The sequence below is a fragment of the Larimichthys crocea genome, chromosome XIII (genome assembly GCF_000972845.2).
Source record: "Larimichthys crocea isolate SSNF chromosome XIII, L_crocea_2.0, whole genome shotgun sequence".
NCBI lineage: Eukaryota > Metazoa > Chordata > Actinopteri > Sciaenidae > Larimichthys > Larimichthys crocea.
In genome coordinates this window covers 8,750,858-8,774,055 of record NC_040023.1, presented here as the reverse complement: position 1 = coordinate 8,774,055, position 23,198 = coordinate 8,750,858, and the positions used below count along the sequence as shown (strand labels likewise).

Below are 23,198 nucleotides of genomic sequence, written 5' to 3'. Positions count from 1 at the left end.
TCCCTTTGCAACCAAAGCATCAGGGTTATGTTTAGGGACTTCTTTAGGCCATCACTGACTTTTAGTCTCATTGGTTAAAGTCCTGTGTTTGCTTGACCCATCCATCCATGCAACCACCCACCCCAACCTAATGCAGACACAAACTTTCTTGGCACGCCGTCTTGCCAATACGACTGCAGGAAAAGCAAAAAATCATTCGTATTGGTTTTCTGAATTCAGCCTCATACCATTTAACGGCATATGAACAAAACTCCAACAGCAGCAGATTCTTCAAGTTAATTATTTTCTCCTCTCATAAGTTAAACTACAGAGACATTTTAAGACTTTTTTTCCCCTCTTCATTAATTAGTTACACGATTCTAATTAGCTCACTGCTTTACCTTTCAATTAATCATGTTATTGTGCTGCACAGCCGTGATTAACCGTGTTAGCCGACGTCCATGCAAAGTCCATAGAATTAACAAGTATTACTTCATGTTAATCCCACACATTACATGACACCACTGTGCACTACAGCCTGCTGTTACATCTTTATATGTCGCATTGCTAATTAGGTAACAATTATATCAATATACACACATTCATTACAGTTAAATCAAATGTTTTGACTCACACAAATGGACTAGTCAAGTTTTCATTTTAGTGGCTCCATACAGAAACAACAGCTGTCAGATTAAACCATCTGAGCTCGTCTCCCCTGCTGGAGGTCGGTTCACTGCTGTCAATCATTTCCATCAGTGATCACGCAGGGAACATTTCACACGGATCCATGTTTGGATGTTTGGCTCATTAATGAGTTGCACGGTGCTAATTGTTGCTGTATGTTTGAATCGGTCATGCTGTCAGCGTTGCATGAAGTGTCCTCAATTCTCAGCCAGCGCGCTCTTATGCCATGCTGCCTTTGTGCGCGCGCATGTGCGGTGCGTGCGCGTGTCTTCTTCTCCCTCTAGCCTACATCACTGTAACCCCCTCCTCCTCCTCCTCCTCCTCTCCCCTCCCTCACACATACACACACACACCAGTCCCACCTCCCTGTACCCAAACTACAGTGAAGCCCATTCAACCGATTCTCCGCAGTGCTGGAAGAGCAGAGTGAAGTAAAGAAGGAGAAAGGAGGAGAAGGAGGAGGAGTGAAGAGGAGTGAGTGAGTGAAAGAGGGGGAGAAAAGCGATGAGAAGAGGGGAGATTCGGGGGGGAAACACGAAAAAGAGCAAGAGTGTGCGGCGAGAGCAGGAGAGAGAGAGAGAGAGAGATAAGGGGAGAACTGCAATTTTGGTGGTCAGGCTTCCCAGTGCGCACGGATCTCTCGTCGGCTGCACCGTCCGAGCAGCTCTCCGCTCTGCAGGGTGAGTAAAGCTTCTGCTGCCTTTTACATTTTTAACTGCGCCTTCATTCCACCCGTGTATCCCTCATCCTTCCACCTCACCTCCAAGCCTTCCCTCCCTCCCTCCCTCTCTCTCTCTCATCTCTTTCTGAAGCCACTCGCCACTCTTTGGGCTTGTTGAGGCGAGCTCCGCTTCTTTTGGCTGCGCACGGTCAGGACTTCAGTTTCGGCTGCAGGGATGACAAATAAACGATGCTCACCGCATGTGGCTGTGTGTTGACATGCGATGTGAGCCTGTCTTTAAGACAGAAACAGAGAACACAGCAGCGGCAGCAGCAGCAGCAGCAGTAAGGGATGTTGTATAAGAGAGGAGCTTCAGGTCTCAGCTCGGTTGGAGGAGAGAGGAGATGTGTTGACAGCGGCTGATCGGTGCGTCCGCACGGCCTGTTAGCGGAGGAATGTACCGTACAGGGATCACTGTGGCGCATTTGGAAGGAGCGCGCTGTAACAATGTACAGCTCCCAGTGAAGTGTGTGTGTGTGTGTGTGTGTGTGTGTGTGTGTGTGTGTGGATGATGTGATTGTGCCACTACAGTGTGTGTGTGTGAGAGAGAAAGAGGAGAAGAGAAGGGAGGAGAGACCAGGAGGGAGGCAAACATGTGTGCACATTTGTGTGTGTGTGTGTGTGTGTGTGTGTGTGTGTGTGCACTGAAAAAACTCTTGGCTCCTTCTTGGGGAACCCATCCTGTGATGCTGTTCCAGCAGACTGCAGCACTTCTTATTGGGTCCATCTCTCTCGCTCTCTCTCTCTCTCTCTCTCTCTCTCTCTCATACATACATATACAAGTAGGCCTATATGCATAATGTGTGTGTGTGTGTGTGTGTGTGTGTGTGTGTGTGTGTTATCAAGAAGGAACCAGGATGATTTTTAATTTCCAGCTGTTTCCAGGGTGCATTCTGGTAATTAAAGTGAAACGCTGTAAATCTGCAGAGACGAGTCTGCTGAAAGGAAAACACAGCACGACGTGTGATGATGGGACAATGTTAAGTATTGTGGTTGTGGATCGTCATAGTTTCATTCAGTTTTTAGACATTACAACGACGTGTTTGTAACACGTTCGTAAACCAGGTTTCCACCCAAAGTTTAAGAAGAAAATGTGAGTTCATCAGCGTTTCCATCCACTGCTGTTGCGAACATTAGGAGCTGGTGCATTGAGATGAGCAGTAGGTGGTGCTAATGCTCCAGCAAAGTGCCGTTACACATCTGTAGAGGAAGACGGCGCAATGAGAAGAAATAACTAAAAGAGAACTCGTCAAACCTCCAATGGTGGGAAAAAAAATTCCGCCAACATTTTTCACCTTTAAGTCACGTGCGTCATGATTTATTCACTAATTCTTTCCTTTTTATCGATACACCAACTTTTTCATCTCAGCCAAACAGCCAAAAAACCTTTTAGCGTTATCGACCGTGTGTTTTTAAAAAAAAACGTGCATAGAACCAAGTCGTTGGAAACCTAGCTACAGATTTACTGTACATCACAATGGTGCCACGTCACCTTTAGTGAGCGAGAGCTTTTGCATGAGCGGTTTTAAAGCTGCGTTCATGTCAGAAGTGACTCTCCATTGTTAGTGTGCACACACTGAATGAGTAGTTATCTAGTGATGAGCTTTGTTTCTATGATGGGCAGAGTTGGTCTTCAGGGAGTTGCCTCGATCTGCTGCACGACGATTTGAATGATTTTTCTTTTGACTTTCCGGCTGACTGCATTAAAAACATTTCTAGACTCTTCCGGGATTTGTTATAAGTGCAACTAATGCACTGAGAAAGGTAACCCCGAGTTTGAAACTCGGCTGTCTGAGAGGAAAACCTTGAAAGAAGCGCTTGCTTTCAATATTTGACTCATCATTACAGTAGTTTGTTTGGAGTGAGCTGCTAAAGCAGTCACAACCAACCACAGACGAGTATGTTACCGTTCTGCCTACACTGTTGAGAGGTGATCCATTGGAAATGCTTTGGCCCTTGACCTTAACAACAAAGATGAATACACACACACACACACACACACACAAAGGAATACTTGCTTACCTTTAACTGTTGAGCGTTCAAAAAGAAAAGTTGCAGCCATAAATATAATAATCAGGGATCATTGCCAGTCCCCCATAATGAAAAGACAGCTCCTCTTGAGAATCTGAGTGGGGGCATTGACGAATTTATGCAAGCTCGAAATCCTTGTACAGTGGGCAGAAGGTCTGGTATAATATACTTGTAGAGGTCACAGATGTTTACAGTTCTGTACTCTGGCGGTATAAGATGTGAGGTATCATCGTCGTCAGATGGCGTGCAGCTCTCTGAGGTGAAGGGAAATGAATCACACGCTAACTTCAGTTGTTTAAACAGTTGATTGATGGTATGACTCACCAACGACGGCAGGGTCGGTGCTTCATTCCCCACCGGGGTTACTCAAGGTACTTGCGATACATTTGTCCGACAGAGAGATGCTGTGTGACTCCAGATTTCATTTTTTACAGTAACTTCATTTGGATTTGGATGTGAAAAAAAACACTCTAAGGCTGATGAAACCCGAGAATTAAAGAGTTAAGATTGGGTCGATTTTATCCAGTGTTTTCCTCAGTTTTTAATCTCAGTCGCATCAAGGTCAAGGAGGTCTAAAGCACACCTCATTAAGACTAAATCAATGACAGGCTAGTAGGGATGGGAATTGATAAGATTTGTACGATTCCGATTCCATTATCGATTCTGCTTAACGATTCGATTCTTTATCGATTCTCTTATCGATTCTCATTTGGGAAAAAAGGTCATCTTCTAAATGTAATGCAGAAAGAAGCACATGGCGCTAACATGGTTGGCAGTGTGTTATTTACCTTCCGTAGTAACCACAGAGGTGCTCATAGCCTGGCTGCTGCTAGGTTGAGATTCATCTCCAGTCCGAAGCGTGACAAAAACACGACATTCATTTAAAAATATTGCATGTTGTGTGCGCAAATGTTTCTGCATGTTCGTCGTGTTCCCTCCCGACGCTGTTATCTCCACTTTGCAATGATTGCAAGTCGCCCTGTTGCCGTCTGTTTTGGTAAAACGCAGCCAAACTTTGGAGCGTTTGAACCGAGTGGGTGCCATTGTTTACTACTGATTGCACGTCACGTAACTTCTTGCGGAAGTTACGTGACGTGATTCGTGCTTTCTGGAATCAATAAGAGAACCGTTAGATAAACTGCCAAACCATTCCATGGATCTGAAATACACAGAACCGGTTCTCGATTCCCATCCCTACAGGCTAGTAAGTCTGACTTGTTTAAACCTGGCCCAAGTTTGAACACCACTAAAATCCAAAGTTGGTACTGAAAAAAACGGGTTAATTGTAGATCCCATATTCTTTGTGTGTCAGGTATCACCAACAAGCTTTACTGTTAATAAAGACACTATCATGTGAAGGATAACATGGGTTTTAATGTTGGGCTGTAGCAAAAACCGCAATTATAAATTACTGCAGTATTGACAAGCCAACCGCAGGCGATGCCACGACCGCACGCCACGACCGCACGTCATGTTCAGTCTTTGTTGGAAGATGGAAAAGTATTCCATGGAGGATTCTCTCTCTGCTACTTAACATCCCTCAAGTATCGAGGAGAAGGCAACGAGAAGAGACTCGTACAGACTACAGAAAGTCCTTGGAGCCACACAGCAATGCAGAAATGGTCGATTGATTGAGTTTGTCCAAGGAGATGATGCTGAAAGCTTTTTGCTCTGCCTGCTTTACTTCCAAGAACCTTAAATTACTCATCAGGAAAACAACGAGATTGGTATTTTCTTCGAGCTTTTTACATAATGCCTGTAGTTCTGTGAAGTAATGGTGGAAGTAGCTTCATAGTTTTAATGCTGCATAAGCCCTTGAGCATATATGGTGTCATAGGTTGGGGAGAATGATTTGTGCATACAGAGTGTCTGACTCAGACATTAGAGATTTCTATTTGCATCCCATTTCCCAACTGTCAGCGCTGATTTCTTATAACAACGATCAAAATCCTGTCCCAACCTTCACCGAGTGGTTTTAGCGGCACAAAGATGGCAGATCAGAAAAGACGTGTAAGGTTTGGTATGTTTTCTTTGACACTCACTTGTAATGGTTTTGAAAGACATTGACAAATGATGAGCGGTTTTTCTGCTAGGGTTGAAGGACTTGCTGGAATTCGAGGTTCAGTATGCTTGAGACAAAGAAGTATAAATCATCCAACTACATCTTAAGGCACGAGTGTTTTTTTTGCTCACACTCGGAGGCAGAGTCGTCACCGCCTCCTGCATCACACCAGCTTTCCTATCTTTCCCCAAGAGCTGTGGGTTTTGCATCTTGTTGTCTCAGCACAATTAATCCTACAAATTAGGATAGGATGCGAGCACACTTTCAAACAGCCTTTCCTCAAAGGCATTCGAAGTGTTGCACACACGTTATTCAGAAAGTGATGAAAGTTCCCCCGAATGAGGAAAAAAAAAAAGAGAGAGAGCTTGTGAAAAAGGATGAAACTTTCTCTCCTCAGCACGCCTGGTCGAGCGCCGCATGAAGAAGAGGATGTGCTTTGATTGTTGGTTTCAGGAAAATTGCAACAATTGTACGGATGTGAATGGTAAAGGTGTGAATGGGGTTTGCAGCGCTGGGCAGGCGATGAAAGGCTGAAAGTCTTTTCATCGAAATGAAACAGTGGGTGATGACGGCCAGATGACGCAAATAAGCGTGGAGCTGTGGATGCAGCAAAATTCTCAACACTTGTTCATTTTTGACGTTTTCATTTGGTTGAAAACATCAAAGTTTTCCCCCTTTAGGGTTCAGCGTAGGATTTAGTGGATTGAAACCACCTCACGTCACCTCCTCCTCCTTGCACAAAAGAGAAACTACAGTGGCTACAGAGAGGGCTACCCATGGAGGAGGGAAGACCCACAGCTTTTTTTTAGATTTTCAGGTGATTACACACTAATGAAAACAAAGCGATGCGTATTATATTCCATATTTTTCTGTCATATTCTGTAAATGGACCTTGTCAGATTTCAGAGTAGAGACCATTTGTAAGAAGTAATCCAACCCGGCTCAGGTTCATCTCTCTATCTCAAGCTGAGGATTGCAACATAAACTAAATAAAAAAATAAAAAAATCAGTTCAGTCAAGTGGAAAACAAGCCAGACATTTTGGACATGCTGCTTTTCCACCCAGCAGCAGGGATATATTTGCAGTGTTTCATGCTCAGTTAAGGTTGTTTCCCCCTCTGGCCGAAGCTAAATGTGACCGACTGAGTGAAGGTGAATGAAGACGTGTGTGTGTTTGTGTTTGTGTGACTGGGCGGTGGAAGGTTTTGTGAATACAGCTCTGCACAGTATGCACAGCACATGTAGGATGTGTCACACTTAACACTGCCTGCCTGCCAGCCTTGGTGTGTGTGTGTGTGTGTGTGTGTGTGTGTGTGTGTGTGTGGTCCAAGGACTTTCCTCCGTTTTCGGGCCAAGGTCTTTCCCTGTAAGCTTCTTCTCCTCTCCTCTGTTACTCTCCCACCATATCCCCCGCTCATCTCTGCCTCTATTTTATCTACCTCTCCTCAGCAGCACATTAACAGACAGTCTATTGCAGGCCTTCTCTCGTTTTCGCCAGTGTGTGTGTGTGTGTGTGTGTGTGTGTGTGTGTTTTCTTACCCGCCGCATAAGGTAATTATCTTTATCGGTCCAGCAGTGGGTCTACAGACTACAGGACGAGGGGTTTGTTTCCCAAAGCTTTCATCGTCTTAAGTACCGCTTTGAGAAATGAGAGTCTTCTGCAGCTCTCGGAGACGTGAACACGTTTCAGCTTCATTCTCATCTGGAGAATTTCAAGCTGTTTTTCGGTATTTTAGAAGTAAACGTCTTTTCCTGAACAGTCCTCGCCTCCTCCGTCAGTCTTTCCCTCCTTGTCCTTTTTCTCCCCTGTGTCTTCCTTTCTTCCTCCCTGATTAACTGAACTGCATTCAGCATTCAGCTCAGTCCACCCTATTCTTACTTTCCATAATCCCTTTGACCAGTTCTTCTAGCTCACCCTCACACCCCTTCCTTCTTTATTAATCTGAGGTTATTTAATCCCACAGACGTATCTGCCCCTTCCTTCCTTCCTTCTTCTGTTTCCTTCTTCATTTCCTCCCTCTGTCCTTCCATGACTCCTCTCCTCTCTTCATCTCGTCTTCCGTCCTTCCTTCTTCCCATCTTTAAATGTCCATCTCTTTTCCTGCCAGTTGGCACGAGCCCCTCGCTGCTGACAGAGGGACATATTGCCTTCTCAACAGAAAACAAACCCCCCACCACCCCCTCAACGCTAGCAAGCTAACCTGGGAACGCCATCTGTGGAGCCCCGCCCGGCACCATGGGACGTGTAGTTTCGTGATGCTCAGCAGTTGCTCTGCCCCGCTCCATATTGACCCGTCGTTGCTGCAGAGTCTTTCATCTCTGTTTCATCTGATTCCCTTTTTCTTAATTTTGGGAGCCAAGATCTCAGATCTCTCGGGGTGCTTGTTATAGCTCGAAGTTTCCTGGAGGTCACAGGAGATGCACTTAAAAAACGGACTCATATCGGTGTCAGGGCTTTTGTTTTAGGGAAAACAAAACTCAGGCTTTCTCTGTAAAATGTAGAAAAATCATTGTTTTGCTTGAATTTGGCTGCAGGCTGCAGCAAATATTTTAGAAATACTGATGTATTAATAATTCCACTGAGCTCACCAAAGAGCCACCAACAACTCTGACCTGCCCAAAGTATTGCCTAAATCTTGTTATGAAGCTGCACGACCATCTAAATAATTATGCTATTGAGTGTCAAACTCCCTTTAATTAACTAACTGCTAACATATTTAGTCTAAAAATCATATATTCACATATAAACTCCTCTTCATGTCATTAAAGCTGCACAGAATTCCTCTATGTTTGTAGCTACAGCTCCGATTTGGAACATTTATAGTCGTAAATTACGTCACGTGAAAGTCGTGATAGAAAAACTTTTTTACTACTGTACGGATCATTTTCTTACATTTGAAACCTTTGCAGCAGAACTTGTCACTGAAATGAAAAATGAAGCCAGTTAAAACTTAGAAACTTCTGGTTTCATTTTATTGGATTTATTAGATCACATAACTCATTGTAAGAAGTTAATGAAGAAAATATGTTTTAGGGGCGTTTTTAAAGTTTGGAAGTTTTTATTAAAACTCATTCACTCATCTTTAAATGTGTCCAAATTTTTTATATCTTATTTTAATCCTTATTTATTTTGTATCTGCTTACCAGTTTAATTCAGTCCACCTCGTTCCTGTAACTCAGATTTACAATCATGCTTTCATCCTGACGCCAACCAACACAAACTCATCACAATCATCACCAACAAAAAGGCTTGTTGATAATAGATTTATTTTTAAAAGCATCTCTTAGACTGTGCTACACAATGGGCTCTTTGTTAAGCAAATATCCTATTTCTGTAAATTAATTCACATGTTCAAAGCTCCTGATTAAGGGAAATCATTATCACTCCTACACTGACAGCACTGCTTTAATGCCTTAATTAGCAACGCCTGCTCATTCATTAAATTGGACTTGAATTGAGAATTAAAACAGACTTATTAATAAATCAAAATAAAAATTATGCTGAGGTCTATTGTGTCGAGCCTGTTGCTTTGTAATGAAGAAGCGAGGAAGTGGATTATGTTTATCCCACGGCAGTGTCCATTTTTACTTTTCTGGAGACTAAGCTGAAGGGGCAGATCTGATTGGCTAACAATGCTATAGCCATTCAAATGTACCATTATGGTCTTTAAACAGGAAAGACAGATTTTGATTTACAGCATGATGACAGGCAGCAGCACGGATAAATATAAATCCAAGGAAATCAGTGACAGGGAGCATTTTCCCTGCTCAAATGCCCTTGAGCAAAAAGAAAAATAAGCACTGTCATCTCCAGGACGAGTGTGTAAATAGCAAATGTTTACTTCTATAAATACGTGGCACAGCAGCTTTGCCGACCTAACTATACACTTAAAACCTCCTTCATGAGAGGTCTGTGGTGTTTGAACAGCGTCACAGTCAGTAACAGGGCGTCCCTGTCAGGTGGAGGTAAACCGGGTCAAGAGAACATTAAGAGGTAACTTGATGAGAGTCTAGAATGATGATCGCCACTTCACGTTTCCAGTTTTAAATACAATAAAAATGAATATGCATAACATTAACAACATAAGGAGGAGGGCGTGTCTGAGAGAAAAGTTATTAGAGACAGAGAGAGGAGAGAGGAGAGTCAGGGCTGCTGAGCATGGTGAGGATTTCAGCACCACCGAGGTGAACAGCTCCCCAAACAACCTCATCAACAATAACATTTAAACAATATTACAAAGAGATTCATGAATCAAATTCAAAAGAAAATACAATAATAAACAAACTTACATCAAATATAAATCACAGAATATAAGTATATATAAGTATATAATATAATATATAAGTATATATGAGTATATAAGTCATTTCAGAGGGGGCATAACAGGAATCTAACTTGCCAATAATAACCTAGAAAAGAATAGAATAGATCTTTATTGTCACTGTCACAGGTACAACGAGATTGAAAGTGCTTCTAGTCAGTGCAATAAAATCCTAGCATTAAAGTGACTAGTGAGTGTTAAAATAACTAGAATAAATAAGAATAAAGATACCTGAGACATTAAAATGTACTAAAATAAATCAAATTAAACATATGCTAAAATCAAAATAAATACTAAATATGCTAAAAGCACCCATAACGTAAAACATTAAAACATTGTGCAGATCATTTTTTGGCAGCATTCACAGTGGCAATTGCATTTGGATACAAACTGTGTTTGAATCTATTTGTTCTAGCACCAATGGCTCTGTATCGTCTGCCTGAAGGCAGCATTACAAACAGGGGGTGACCAGGGTGTGAAGTGTCCCTTATGATGTTGTGGGCTTTCTTAAGACAACGGGATCTGTGTAGGTCTTCCAGTGCTGGGAGAGGGCAGCCGACAGTCCTTTGGGCGTTGTTGATGACCCTCTGGAGCGTTTTTCTCTGAGCCACTGTACTGCTGGTGTACCAAATGCATACGCAGTAGGTGAGTATGCTTTCAATGGAGGCACGGTAGAAGGACACCAGCAGGAAGTACAGTCTCTGCTGGGCCTTTTTTAGTAGCTCCGAGGTGTTCACGCTCCAGGAAAGACTGTCCTGTATGTGGACTCCCAGGTAGCAGAAGTCTGCCACCCTCTCCACACTGTCCCCGTTGATGAGCAGCGGTGGGACCACAGTCTTCTTCCTCCTGTAGTCTATTATGAGTTCTTTTGTTTTTGCAGTATTGAGAAGAAGGTTGTTGGCTGTGCACCAAGCCAACAGCCGCTCCACCTCCACCTATATAGATATAAGTCATTACAGAGGGGGCAAAACAGGAACCTAACTTGCCAATAATAACCTGATTTCAAAATAAAAGACTCTAAAGGTTGCGTATACGTGCACTCTCGCCTGCCTTCTCTCTCTCTCTGCTTCCCTGCAGTGTAAACACTTTGTAACACTCGCTAACGTTATCTCAGAAATCTGCTGACATTAACAAACGAGCAGCATCCACTACGACACCGAGTCAAAGCTAATGAAGCAATATGAAATATATTCCAGATCCAGAGTTGTGTTTTTTTTTTTAATAACCTTGTCCCACCAATTCAGAATAAGTCTCAACATACATTTAATGATAACTAACGTCTAAGAATTCCTTCATATATGTTTTATAATGTTCTATATAATGTTCTTGAGCTCTACAACTCTTGTCTGGCTTTTTAAATTACTTCCTTTATTCTACCCCTCAGTCTTCTTCCTGTATCCTTTCCTTCCTTTCTAACTGCTTCCTATTGTCATACACCTCCGTACCCACCCTCACTCCATCCATTCCACTTTTCCTGCTTCTCCCCATGTCTTGCTTTCCTAAACTCCTTCCTCCCGCCACCACCTTTCTCTTCTCACCCCCTTTCAGCCTAATTCTTCCATTTTACTCCGTCCTCTCTTCTCCACATTCTCCTTTTCTCTCCTTCTCCCGTCTCGTAAATCCTCCCAACACAAACATTCAACCTTCTCTTCTCCTCTACTCTCTCTTCCCTCGCTGCCTCTTCCCCACATCATTACCTCTGGCTGTTTGTTCCTAAGCACCGGTGCTCCGTTCATCTGTAATTCATTACATCGCCTCTGCTCCTGGATTCTCCCAGCACACACACACACACACACACACACACAGTTAGTTAGCGGCTGGTGCGAACTGGGAATTGTGGTTATATTCTCGAGTCTTAAAACTACAAAGAGAACCTCATCCCAGCCCATTTGTTGTCAGCTATCTCAGCAAACACAGGCCTAGTTCGGTTTCGTGTGTGTGTGTGTGTACTAGAGCTCGCTATAATATTTAGTGCACTGACCCATTACAACGGTTCTTGTCCTCCAAACCCACATTTTCTTCAGGCTTCCGCTTTAAAGCCACAACAGGAGATTATTTTTAAGGTGTTTGCAGACGCAGATATTGTGTCGATCCAGCCGAAGCGCACCATATTCTTCCAGTTACACTTTACAAAAGATGAAGCCGGATGATGGAACCGAAATGGATTCATGATGGATTGAAGACCTCTGCGAGAAACCGACGTTGACCATTGAAATCAATGGCAATTCAATTCTCAAGAAATAATATTTTAAATCGAGAAAATAAAAGCATATCATAGAAACAGAGAAATGTTCACCAGCAGAATAAGAAGTCGTTTCAGTTTATTAAAAATAGATTATTTATGAAACAGAACAGCTAATGGTTGCACGTGTCTGTTGTTTAAGACTAAATTGTGTTAATATTTAATTTCCATTCATCATTTACCAGCAGAACAAAAACTAATCAATCATATGTTGTATGACTTACAGCTTAGAGCAAACAAACACATGCAGAAACTACAGATCTGTCATCCGGTACAAAACAGCATCCAGCAAAGCGACAGTAATCTGATGGTGAAGAGCTAAACTCCTCTTTAATCACACCTTTATGTATTATATTGATTGTAATATGAACAGAACAGCTTATATATGAACAAACCAGCACAGGTTTTGTTTGTGGGCGCTGTGAAAACTCGACACCCTTTCCTCCTGAAAGTCTCTGCTTCTGTAATTACTGCTGTCTGCCTATGTAGGGCAGTGCAGCTTTGTGCATTTAGGAGAAGAATTCAATTCACCTTCATCCATATATCCACAGAGCCCTGCTGCTGTCTTTAATCTATTACACTAAACATGTTTCAGACGAGAGAATATGAAAGCCCGCAGAGTGTGACGGCTATCTGAGTCCTGCAGGTGCTCGGCTGTCTCCTCTGTCGTGACTGGTGGATGGAGGATTTGTGTGTTTTGACTCAGCGGCGTCGAGCGTCTGACATTTCCAGCGCTGTAAGACCGACGCTTATTTACACGAGCCGAGCACAGAATCACCTTTGTCTCACTCAGACAGGATGTGACTCCCCGACTGCGACGTCCCTCAGAGCGCCGGACGTCTTCGTGTTTGACTCTGCGGAGGGAAGTCACGTCTCTCTTTCGTCCTCCTCTCTGCACTTTTACAACTTTCATCAACTTGGAAACTCGTGTGTGTTCTGCTCGTATATTTCAGGGATTGCACTTGAGTTGTAGAGTTGTAGGCCCTGCTTTAAAATTCATGTGTTGCCTGAAAATATAATAATAAATCTGGCTTCCACCACACACACACACACACACACACACACACACACACACACACACACACACACACACCCTTCTTACTATTTTTAAATATTTATAACTCCAGTATTTGAGACTTATACGTGGTCCTTGGTTGAGGTCATAGCAGAAAGCTCAACTATTTTTAGGAGCTTCACAGTCAGAGATCAGGCCTCCTCTGGGTCTCTGCTCTGTGTGTGTGTGTGTGTGTTTACACATGCTTTTCTTTGTGTGTGTGTGCTCACGTGTGCATGTGTGTATTTGCACGTCCACCACACGCCTGACGTGCATCTCTGCAGAGGATTTTGATGATTAGGGTTCACCCGAGGCGTCGGGGTGTTTTACCGTATCAGATGTTCGTAACCTGTGACTCACGTCTGAGTGAGCGAATCCTCCCTGACACCGAGCGATGAGGTCACTCCTCCTCACTCTCTCCCTGCCTGACAGCGACTTTCTTTCTTTCTTTCTTTCTTTCTTTCTTTCTTTCTTTCTTTCTTTCTTTCTTTCTTTCTTTCTCGCCTCTTATCGTCTGCCGGGTTCATTTTGTTCTCGACTTGTTCTCTTATCGGCTTCGCTCCTCTTTTTTTCTCAGCCCCATCAACAAGATTTTAAAAATCTCCCTCAGCGTCCTGTTTTCAGCGTCAGTCACCGGCAGTAAAACGCATTAGTTTAACTGTAAATATCATTTTAAAAATGCCTCCTGTGCAAAGAGAACAGTCGGTTTTCATCTGGTAATGACTTGCAAACATCAGCACGCACAGATATTTCTGCTTCTTCCTGAAATTACATCATGTAGGTTCTGATCCGAAGCCCGTGAGCTGCTGGAGTTTCTCACACTGAGCTCGGTTTGAGTCGATCTGTTTGCTCGGTGCAGAGCTTCATTTACATTTTTTTAATGAACAGACAGAGATGATCTAGCAAACGTTAAACTGTTTATCTGCTCAAGGCTCCAGAGTCTGGAAACATCCTGGACAAATGCTCCAAAGATTTGCAACTCATTTTATACGATAGACAATTAAAAAAAGTGTTCCACTGGCCAAAGAAACACTTTGTCATTTCTGCTCATTATAATAATAATATAGATATTAAACTGTTAGATAAAGCACATCAAGAGAAAGCAGTGTTAGAAATGTGTCTCATGATCTTTCTTCTTTATATTCATGTTCAGCCTCTTTAGTTTTCTTAGATACGTATGTTGCGGTCAGGTATTCCCTCAAAAAGAAATCATGAAAAACAAACAAAGAAACATTTTGACATTCTGACAGCCTGTTTTTCTCTCACATGGTGCTAACACTGACAGCTGCGTCAGTGTTTCTGTGAATCCTGTTCACTCACAGCACTGCACAGAGTTTGTATTTCACAATGCACATTTTATTTTATACCCCTTATTTTATTTTTATATTTTTATTTCTATTCTAGTTTATCTTTTTTTTCCATATATGTTCTGTGTCTGCTCAGTCCCGCCACAGTAAATTCTGTGTTTGTGTAAACTTGCATAGCAAATAAAATGAATTCTGATTCTGAAAAATGAAGCTCATGGCATGTTTTATTAAACTATACGAACGTGGTTCAGCTTCAGCTTTATTGGATAGTTTGGAGCGGTCCTGCAGGTGATGTGAGCTGCGTGTTGTCTGGCTCTTAATATCATTTTACGCAGATATTTGTGTTCTTGCAAAAACAGTTTTATCGGCTCAAATTGAGTTTTCGGATTGGTCCGTGCCGGGTTTGGTTCCCTGCACCTCGTCTGTTTGCTTTCCGGCTCCGTGTTTACAGCTTTCGGTTTCACCAACACTCCACAGATTGGTGAATGTGACCTCCATTTTGACTAGATGGATGAGACGCTGTGTGGTGTGTTTATGTGTGTGTGTGTTCAAGAGGGGATGTTTCTCAGTGTGTCAACAGCTGAAATGATGCATGGCAAAGGCAGCGTTTCTGCCACCTAGTGAGTGTCAAACTGCACTGCAGGTAACAAACCTGGAAGCCTGACAGAGCTGGAAACCAGCAGGGCCTCGTTAGGTAATCACCAGAGACACCCGGGGCTGTGACCATGACCAAAGTCATTATTTTAGCAGTTTAAAGTGTTCAAAACCAGAAAGAAGTGCACAAGAACACTAGAACTGATTCATCATTTTGTCCTGTACGACTACCTGAGCAAACATTTTAGATGTTTTTCTCACCTTTCACGGCACGGCACTCTGATTTCACGCTAAAATTTCTCCCAGAAATAAAATATTTGAGTCATATTCTGTCGTTCTTAAGCCGGCGTGACTCTCATTCAGGTTGAAAAGGGATAGTTCAGATATTTTGAAGTACAGTCGTGTGAGATATTCATCCGTCAGTTTGCAGAAGCAGACGGATATCCCGGCCTGGAAGCAGAACTAGTGGACAAGGTCAGAAACCAGACGTATTTTAGCCAAATTAAAAAGAGGACCATCTCCAAAGAATCTGTTTTCTTTTACCTGCACGCTAAATGACAGAAAATGTCTTTTTCTTTGAGCTACAAGCTGCTGTGCATTCAGAACTTTCTCCACCTGATGGAGGTCTTCCTCTCTGTCATTATGTTTCAGTTTTATTTAAAGACTTCTACGCCTCCGAAACTTTCTGTTTTTCCTCTTTAAAGGTTTTTCTTGAATTCTTTTATCGTCCCTCTTCCTCTGCTTTGTTGTCTGATTTATCTTCCAGTCCTTGAGTTTTACCTTCGATCGTATTTGTTAAAAAACAACGACCTCAGGACTGGTTTGAGGATGATGATGAGAGTGTTTCACCTGGTCCAAGGTTGTTTTTCTCTCCTCTCTGCTTTCGTCTCCTCTCCTGTCCGACGCTGCATACATATTTAACAGCTGAAGTCGCTGAGAGTCAAGAAAGATTTCAGTCAGAAGCTCCTCACCTTCGTTTTCGCACCTCCCCTGATCTGCTCGGGCATATTTTAAAACTTAAAAAATCGATAAATTGAATCAATCTTTTTCTGTCCTCTCGTCGCCTCTTTCCTCCTCGCATCGAAACACGTTCCGATCCTCCAACAAACTGAGTTTTTACTTTCATCAGCATGCAGGCTGTGCCCTCATCTGTTTTTCTTGTTCTCCACAGATGAGTTCATTCAGCACGAGAGCTCTGACGCTGCTCTCGTCCATTTTCGGGGCCTGCGGCTTGTTGCTGGTCGGCGTCGCCGTGTCGACGGATTACTGGCTGCTGATGGAGGAGGGGATCGTCCTGCAGCAGAACCAGACCACAGAGGTCAAGATGGCGCTGCACTCGGGCCTGTGGAGGGTCTGTTTCGTGGCAGGTTGGTAACAGTTTCTTTGCCGTTTGTGTTGAGGTGGTTTGCATGGAGAGGAGAACTCTTTTTGCAGGGTAGGACAGGTGTATGACAGAAGGGAGTGCAACCAGCACAGAAGGGTTCACTTTTTACATAAAACAAATGTCAAACAAGTCGAGCAAAGGGCAAGGAAAGTCCAGACAGAGAAAAGGAGACGACCAAGGAGTTACCAAACTGAAAAGAAGAACGCTTTCCTTAAAGTAATTAGAGTATCTGTCTTTTCATTCATTCCTTCATCTGCTTCTCAAACCGGCGTGTGCGAGGCAGCAGGAGACGGACCGTCCACGCAGACGGGAAGAGTTCAGTTATTAGATCCGTCAGGTCCTCGACATCTGGACTCCTAGTTGTCCCCAGAACCTCCACAAAGAAGTTTGGTGAGGCCGCTTTTAGCTACTGCGGCCCCCATCTCTGGAACAGCCTGCCTGTGGATCTGAGGGATTGCACCTCTGTAGACATTTTTAAAAAACAACTTAAGACATACCTCTTTAGCCTGGCTTTTACCTGGTCAGGTGCCATTCACTACTGAATTTTTATGTCCTGATCACTCCCTGTTACTTTTATCTCTGGTTCTTATTTGCTGTACAGGTCATATCTACTTTTACAGCAACCGTTCTTAAATTATGCTTTTTATCCTATAGGTTCTTTTCTTATTTGTTTTATTGTTGTAGTTTTATGTTTCTACTTCTTCTTTTAATTTCTAGTTTTTTATGACACTGTTTTCTATTTCTGTTTTTACTCTGTTCTGTGAAGCACTTTGGGCTACAATTCAGTATGAAAGGTGCTATATAAATAAATAAAGTTGAGTTAAGTTGAGAATTAATGAATAAAGTAAAGAAACATTATGCTTACAGGCAGCTACAGCTTCCAGATTAAAGTGTACAGGTACAGGTGGCTGAAGAGCAGAGGCATAAAAAACAAAACAAACTGGACCAGTCACCTGTTTGTCTCGGTCACTGTATTAAATATTCTGCTATATGGGAAAGAAACACACTCATTTATTTGTTGAAACCAGTCAATCAGTCCTAAAAATGTTGGCTGCATGGATGTTTTATAGGTCTGAGAGTTGATGACCTGTACGTAGACCAAAAGAAGGATTCTTCCTGGGTATGCATCTCACTAAACATGCACGGTGACATTAAATGAAAGAAACAGAAACAGCTTGAAGGTTTCTGTTGTTTCTCGTAGTGACGGGGATTTTGAAAATGGTAACACAGACAGCAGGAGGGTGAACTGTGTGACTTCTAACCACAGTGTACACGGGGTGAGTCAGACTACTGCGGGGGTAACACGGGACCAGGTGAGCAGGAAGGTGAGGTGAACAGGTAGATGACAGGAATCATGTGGATGTTACTATATTACGCTCATCGTTTGATTCTTCATCGTTCTGTAAGTTCATTTAAACGACGAGCTGTCGCTGTGTGTGGTTGATTTCTTTTAGATTTTTGTCACTAGGGATCGTTTTGCAAGAATATTTAGAAGCGCTGTGCATGCTCACAGACTCATTTCAGGGTGACACTGCTCTGATTCGCTGGCATTATAACTCCAGATCTAATGGCCAAAGATCGTGTTTAAATCTGACTTTTGAAATATTTAATATAAAGTTTTAGAAACGAGGAGCGAGTCGGTGGAGAAGTGTTTGAAGATCACGGCGCCCTCGCAGAGAGAAGCCGAGGGTTATTTAGTTAGTGCTTTCATTCATGCGTACACACACACACACACACACACACACACACACACACACACAGATACAGATCACTGTCCTTATCGCAGTGGCTGTGTCTGTGTCTCGGGTCATCGTGCTGTTGCTCTGGGGAGGCGGCTATGTTTGTGTTTCCCTGTTGTCTGACGCCCGGTACAAAAGGTCAGAGGAGGAGAACGCTGGTGGCATTTGGCTGTGTGTGTGTGTGTGTGTGTGTGTGTGTGTGTGTGTGTGTGGGAGGGCGAGGGGTGAGGGACGGAGCAAAGAAAGCATGTTTATCTGCACACTGACGTATTCTGGTGTATATATAGACGTGTGTTTTCTGCGTGTGCGCTCTGCTACACTTTGAGGTTAATCGTCTAGTCTGTATTCATCTCTCTCTCTCTCTCTCTCAGACCTCGTTTCCTCCCAAACCTCCTGACCTCCATCCTCCTCTCCCTCTAATTCACTTTTTCTCTCTCGTTCCGTCTCTCGTTGTCGTTCGTCCTTTCTAAATATCTTTGTCTGTCTGCCCTTTCTCTGTTTTTTTTTTTTTACACATGCTAATATTCTCACATTGCTCGTGACCCAAAGATCAAAATATCTCTTTGCTTCTTTCTAAATCTGTTTCCCTTTCTTCTCTCCCAGGACCAGAGAAAGGCAGATGTGTGGCGTCAGAGTATTTCACCGAGCCAGAGATAGAGATCACGACAGAGAATACAGCCAACATACTCAGTAAGTCTCATGCCCACATACACACACACACGTGTAGATGAAATAATATAGTCATTACTGTCATTATTGGAAAAAATAGACTGATGCAGAATTCAGAAAATGTTCTCTCAGAGCTAAACGTGACAAACACAACAAGGTGGATCTCTCTGTCATTCTTTTCCAACTTAAGACTTTATCGTTTATATAATAATAATATATAATAATTATATAATAAAATCATGACATTGAAGAGAAGAAACAGGTTTAAAGCTTCATGTGTAGAATCAAAGTTAAAAAGCCGAAAGTCAAACTCACAAAAGATCGTAAGTAAAAGTGAAATCACATATTCTGTGGCACTGTGTGGATTTGTTTGCCTCTCAGCTGGCGGGAAAAAGTTTACTAGGTGCAACTTAAACCAACTGCACACTGACATTTAATATTATGCACATTTTCATACCTGTTCAACCTGCAAACAGGATGAAAGAACTCTTGAAAGATGTATATGTTGGTATTCCTGCAAAGCATCAGCATGCTCCTAACATGAGATCAACTTCATTGTATCCACACGGCATCACAAAGACGTTCTCCATGTCTAACAAGCTTTAAAAACACCAAATAAATTGGATTTTAAATGTCTCTCTCTTCTCCCTGAACTGACGGGACATGAACTGAAGAGAACTTTGCATACAGCAGCTGAGACTTAATAAGGATCAGGTGTCATTGATTAATCAGGACGACAAATCCTCTGTCCCAATGCCATTATAGATGGAAAACTGGAGGAGAAAAGAGGTGGAGGAAGCATTCAGATCTTTTCCTTTCATAAAAGATGCACTGATACCACTCTGACTCATGTTAGATTAAAAAGTTCTGCATTCCAACTTTGACTTAAGGTGCCTTGTGTCAGATTGTGAATCACTGCACGTAATATTTCATATATATATATATTCATATTCTGTAGTGTAAGTACAGATGCGTCCTTCAACAGGATACCTTGTCTCAGAGATTAAGCCATGCAGGTCTAAGCACACGTGGTCGCTGCAGTGAAACTTGCTTGTGTGAAGTCATGTGGACTGATTCATACGTAGATTAAACTCGATTTTCTGGGGAAATCTGAAGGATGTGATGTGCATGTGCACGTGCGCTCCCACTCGGCTGCAGCAGCAACAGTGTGCAACATAAAACAAGTGAGGGAATTGTACTAATCCAAAGATTTCTATGTTTTATAGATGATGATGAAAACTCGGTTCGCTCTGTCTCTTTGAAATAAAGCACACGCTCTGGTCTGAGACAGCAGGGGGGGAGACATTTGGTCCGTTTAACGCTGGATAAATGTCCTCAGGTAGACGCACAAGTCATAACGCTGTAGTGGCACTGCGGGAGAGATTGTTGAATAAATCATACGCTGCCTTGCTCAACATAACAGTCCTGTCATCTGTTATTCGTACTGTGGATATGCTGTTAGGTTGTTTCTACATTTTTCATGTCATGGTTATGATTCGTGAGCAAAACGCTCGGGACGTTCGAGTATCATCAAACTCTTTGAAAGATTTGTTTTAGGAGGTTCATGGCCAGACGAGGACGGGTCGGTGTCAGACTGAGGAACAACAGAGCATGATGCCAAATGATTGATAACGTGATAGAAAATTAAAAAATTAAAATTCCCCAAAGCTTGGCAGAGGAACCAAACCTTCTAATGTGACTATTGATATTGATATTGATAATACAGCTGAAGATAGACAGGAAGCAGGGGGCAAAGAGAGGTGGAGTGACATGCAGTAAATTAGCCGTCCGATGCGGATTCGAACTGGGGCCAGCTGCAGCGAGGACTATAGCCTCTACACACGGGGCGGCCGCTTAACCCACTACACTACCGACCGCCCCAGCAGCGAGAAGGTTTTGATCATGTCAGACACTCGTGTACAGAGTAAATACACGTTTTAAAAGTCAGATTTGCCAATTATGGACTCACCATGTAATGATCGAGCATGCTGTGAGTGATGATTTCCTCTGGTGCATTCATCAGCAGTCATCTGCTCTTTGATGGAGGTGAATACTTTGAAATCAGCATCATTGCAAAAAAAAAAAAAGGTTTGCACATGGATAACAGATTACTTGTTCACACACACATTAATAGTTTGTCATATCAAACTTACATCTTTGTCTTCTTTAGAGGCAAGTTAATAACATTTTGAATTATTTGGAATACTTTGCACTTGGTGACTCTTTAAAGCAGGGGTCTCCAAACTACAGCCCGCGGGCCACATCCGGCCCGCCTAAACAATTGACTTAACACTTAATGATCCCAAACAATCCCTCTAAACATGGCCTATTTTTCAAAATTGCATTTTCCTATTATACAATATCCACACTTAATGATTAAGCTTGGCATTCTAATTAAAATCTACCTTATTTACGAACTATTTACAGTACTAGCTCATTTTCATCCCCTCACACAACGGTATATTCCGACGTGACTTTGCTCGCGATCAACTTCCGCGCAGTCTGCCCGGGGGATTCGACTTGGCGGGTCAGGGACGGCCACACGGTGCAGGAGGATCCCCTCGTGGGACCTCTCCCCGGCGCTGGCTGGCCTCCGCGGGCGCATTTCCTCCGCGACCGGCTTTGGGTCGGCTTGGAAAGGCTTGGGGGGGCGAAGGTGGCTCACGGCTCCGGCCGCAAGCTTTACAGCGCCCTCCTGCCCAGACCTCGCCGCTTCCCGGGGCCGTGGACTTAGTGCTCGCTGCGCCCTCTCCGCGACTGTCGAATCGCAATTTATCGCAACTTTCACTTCCTCCCGCAACAAAATCGCAACAAAAATGTAAAAAGCACCGCAACTTTAACCACAACTTTTTTGAAAACCTCATGCAACATCAGGGATTTTAGGCCACAACTATTTAAAAAAAGGCCCGCGACATCCTGGTGGGACTGATATCATTTCCGGTTATAGTCTGACCCCGGGCCCCCATCACAGAAAGGGCAAGTTGATGTGGCCCGCACCGAAAAAAGTTTGGGGGACCCCTGCTTTAAAGGGTTCTTGTTGGTAGTTCTTTAGGGTGACACTGCTCTGATTTCAACAGAGAGGGAAAAAAATTGAGAATTTATTAATTCAGGTCTCCATTCATGAACAGTTTTCTCTCTACATGAATCCTGTGTGTCCTCCTTCTCCCATGTTCCTCCCTTTCCTCCAGAAATGGTCCGAACTGCCACGCCCTTCCCGATGGTCTCCCTGCTCTTCGTCTTCACAGCCTTCGTCATCAGCAACATCGGACACATCCGGCCGCAGCGCACCATCCTCGCCTTCGTCTCTGGAATATTCTTCATACTGTCAGGTAACCAACGAGCGCGTTTGTCAAAGAAAGTCAGAAAAGATGTCCTCAGAGAGTCTTCTTCAGAAAACGCTTCTTGTGTTTGGTGCACAGAAACAATCGAAAACTCACAGAACACACATTCTCTTGTGGAAGAAGTGTTTACTCCGGGCTTTTCTTGTCACGGTTTATTTCCATATTTTCCAATTACTCTGCTGTTGCAAAGCAGCCTGGGAGACAAACGTCAGTGCAAAGCTGTCGGAGAATCTGCGGACGAACAAACATTTCTTAAGAATACAAAACGCGTCTTGCTTAGTGTGTTCATGCCTCGAGTCAAATCAAGCCACCTCAAATTCTCCTCGGCTGCTCTCGGGTCACTTTTTTTTTCCTGCCTCCTCGTTAAATTACAGGCTTAAAACTCGTCCCGTTCCTACAGATAAAAAGGCTTTAGGAAAAGCGCCGCATCAGAGATTTAAGAACGGCTGAGGTTAGACTTTCCGGTATTACTTTGTGACCTTTATGTCCCCAAACTGTTTATTGCTTTGTTGCAAAGGTGCAAGAAAAAAAGAAGAGGATATATTTCTTCAAGTACAAGCAGGTCACAGCTGCATGGTGTGTTAGCAACAGCAGTCCTACTACAATGATGCAAAGAGTGGAAAACAAAGTTTGTCCAGTCAGTGAGGGCGAACCTGATGATATATATCATCAGTTTTAGTCTGTAGCATCTGAACGATGCATGGCGATTCTCTCGTGGACGAGCATGTCTCAATGTATAAAAGTCAAAACCCAGAATATTAAAATGCTGCATGAGGTTTACAGTTGAGTTTCACCTTAATACTTGACCGGCACACACTGCTTTATGAGTTTTTTGTAAGCATTTTGAGTTTCATGAAACATGACGTGGACAAGGTGTGTCAAATTAGATTTTGGCAGCACAACCTACATGAGAAACCACCTCCTATGTCTACACCCAGAGTTGGAGGAAAAGCGACCGGTTGTTTTGGCAAAGCTTCCACCCAAACTCAGTCAGAAAGGGCGAGCGAATCACACCGCTGCAACTTTTATCGCTGATTTGCATCCCTGAACAAAACGGGGCGTCCTGA

At 43.1% G+C, this 23,198-nt stretch overlaps 1 protein-coding gene across 1 annotated transcript in view; it reads left to right on the top strand.

Moving 5' to 3' along the window:
* Window positions 1–1,006: 1,006 nt before the first annotated feature.
* Window positions 1,007–23,198, top strand: part of cacng7a (calcium channel, voltage-dependent, gamma subunit 7a) — a 33,328-nt gene continuing 11,136 nt past the window's right edge. Inside the window, exons 1-4 of the mRNA XM_019254496.2 lie at window positions 1,007–1,346; window positions 16,170–16,365; window positions 18,725–18,811; window positions 21,979–22,119. Of these exons, the coding sequence (XP_019110041.1) occupies window positions 16,170–16,365; window positions 18,725–18,811; window positions 21,979–22,119 (424 nt within the window). The 5' untranslated portion in view covers window positions 1,007–1,346. The remainder of the gene's footprint in view (window positions 1,347–16,169; window positions 16,366–18,724; window positions 18,812–21,978; window positions 22,120–23,198) is intronic.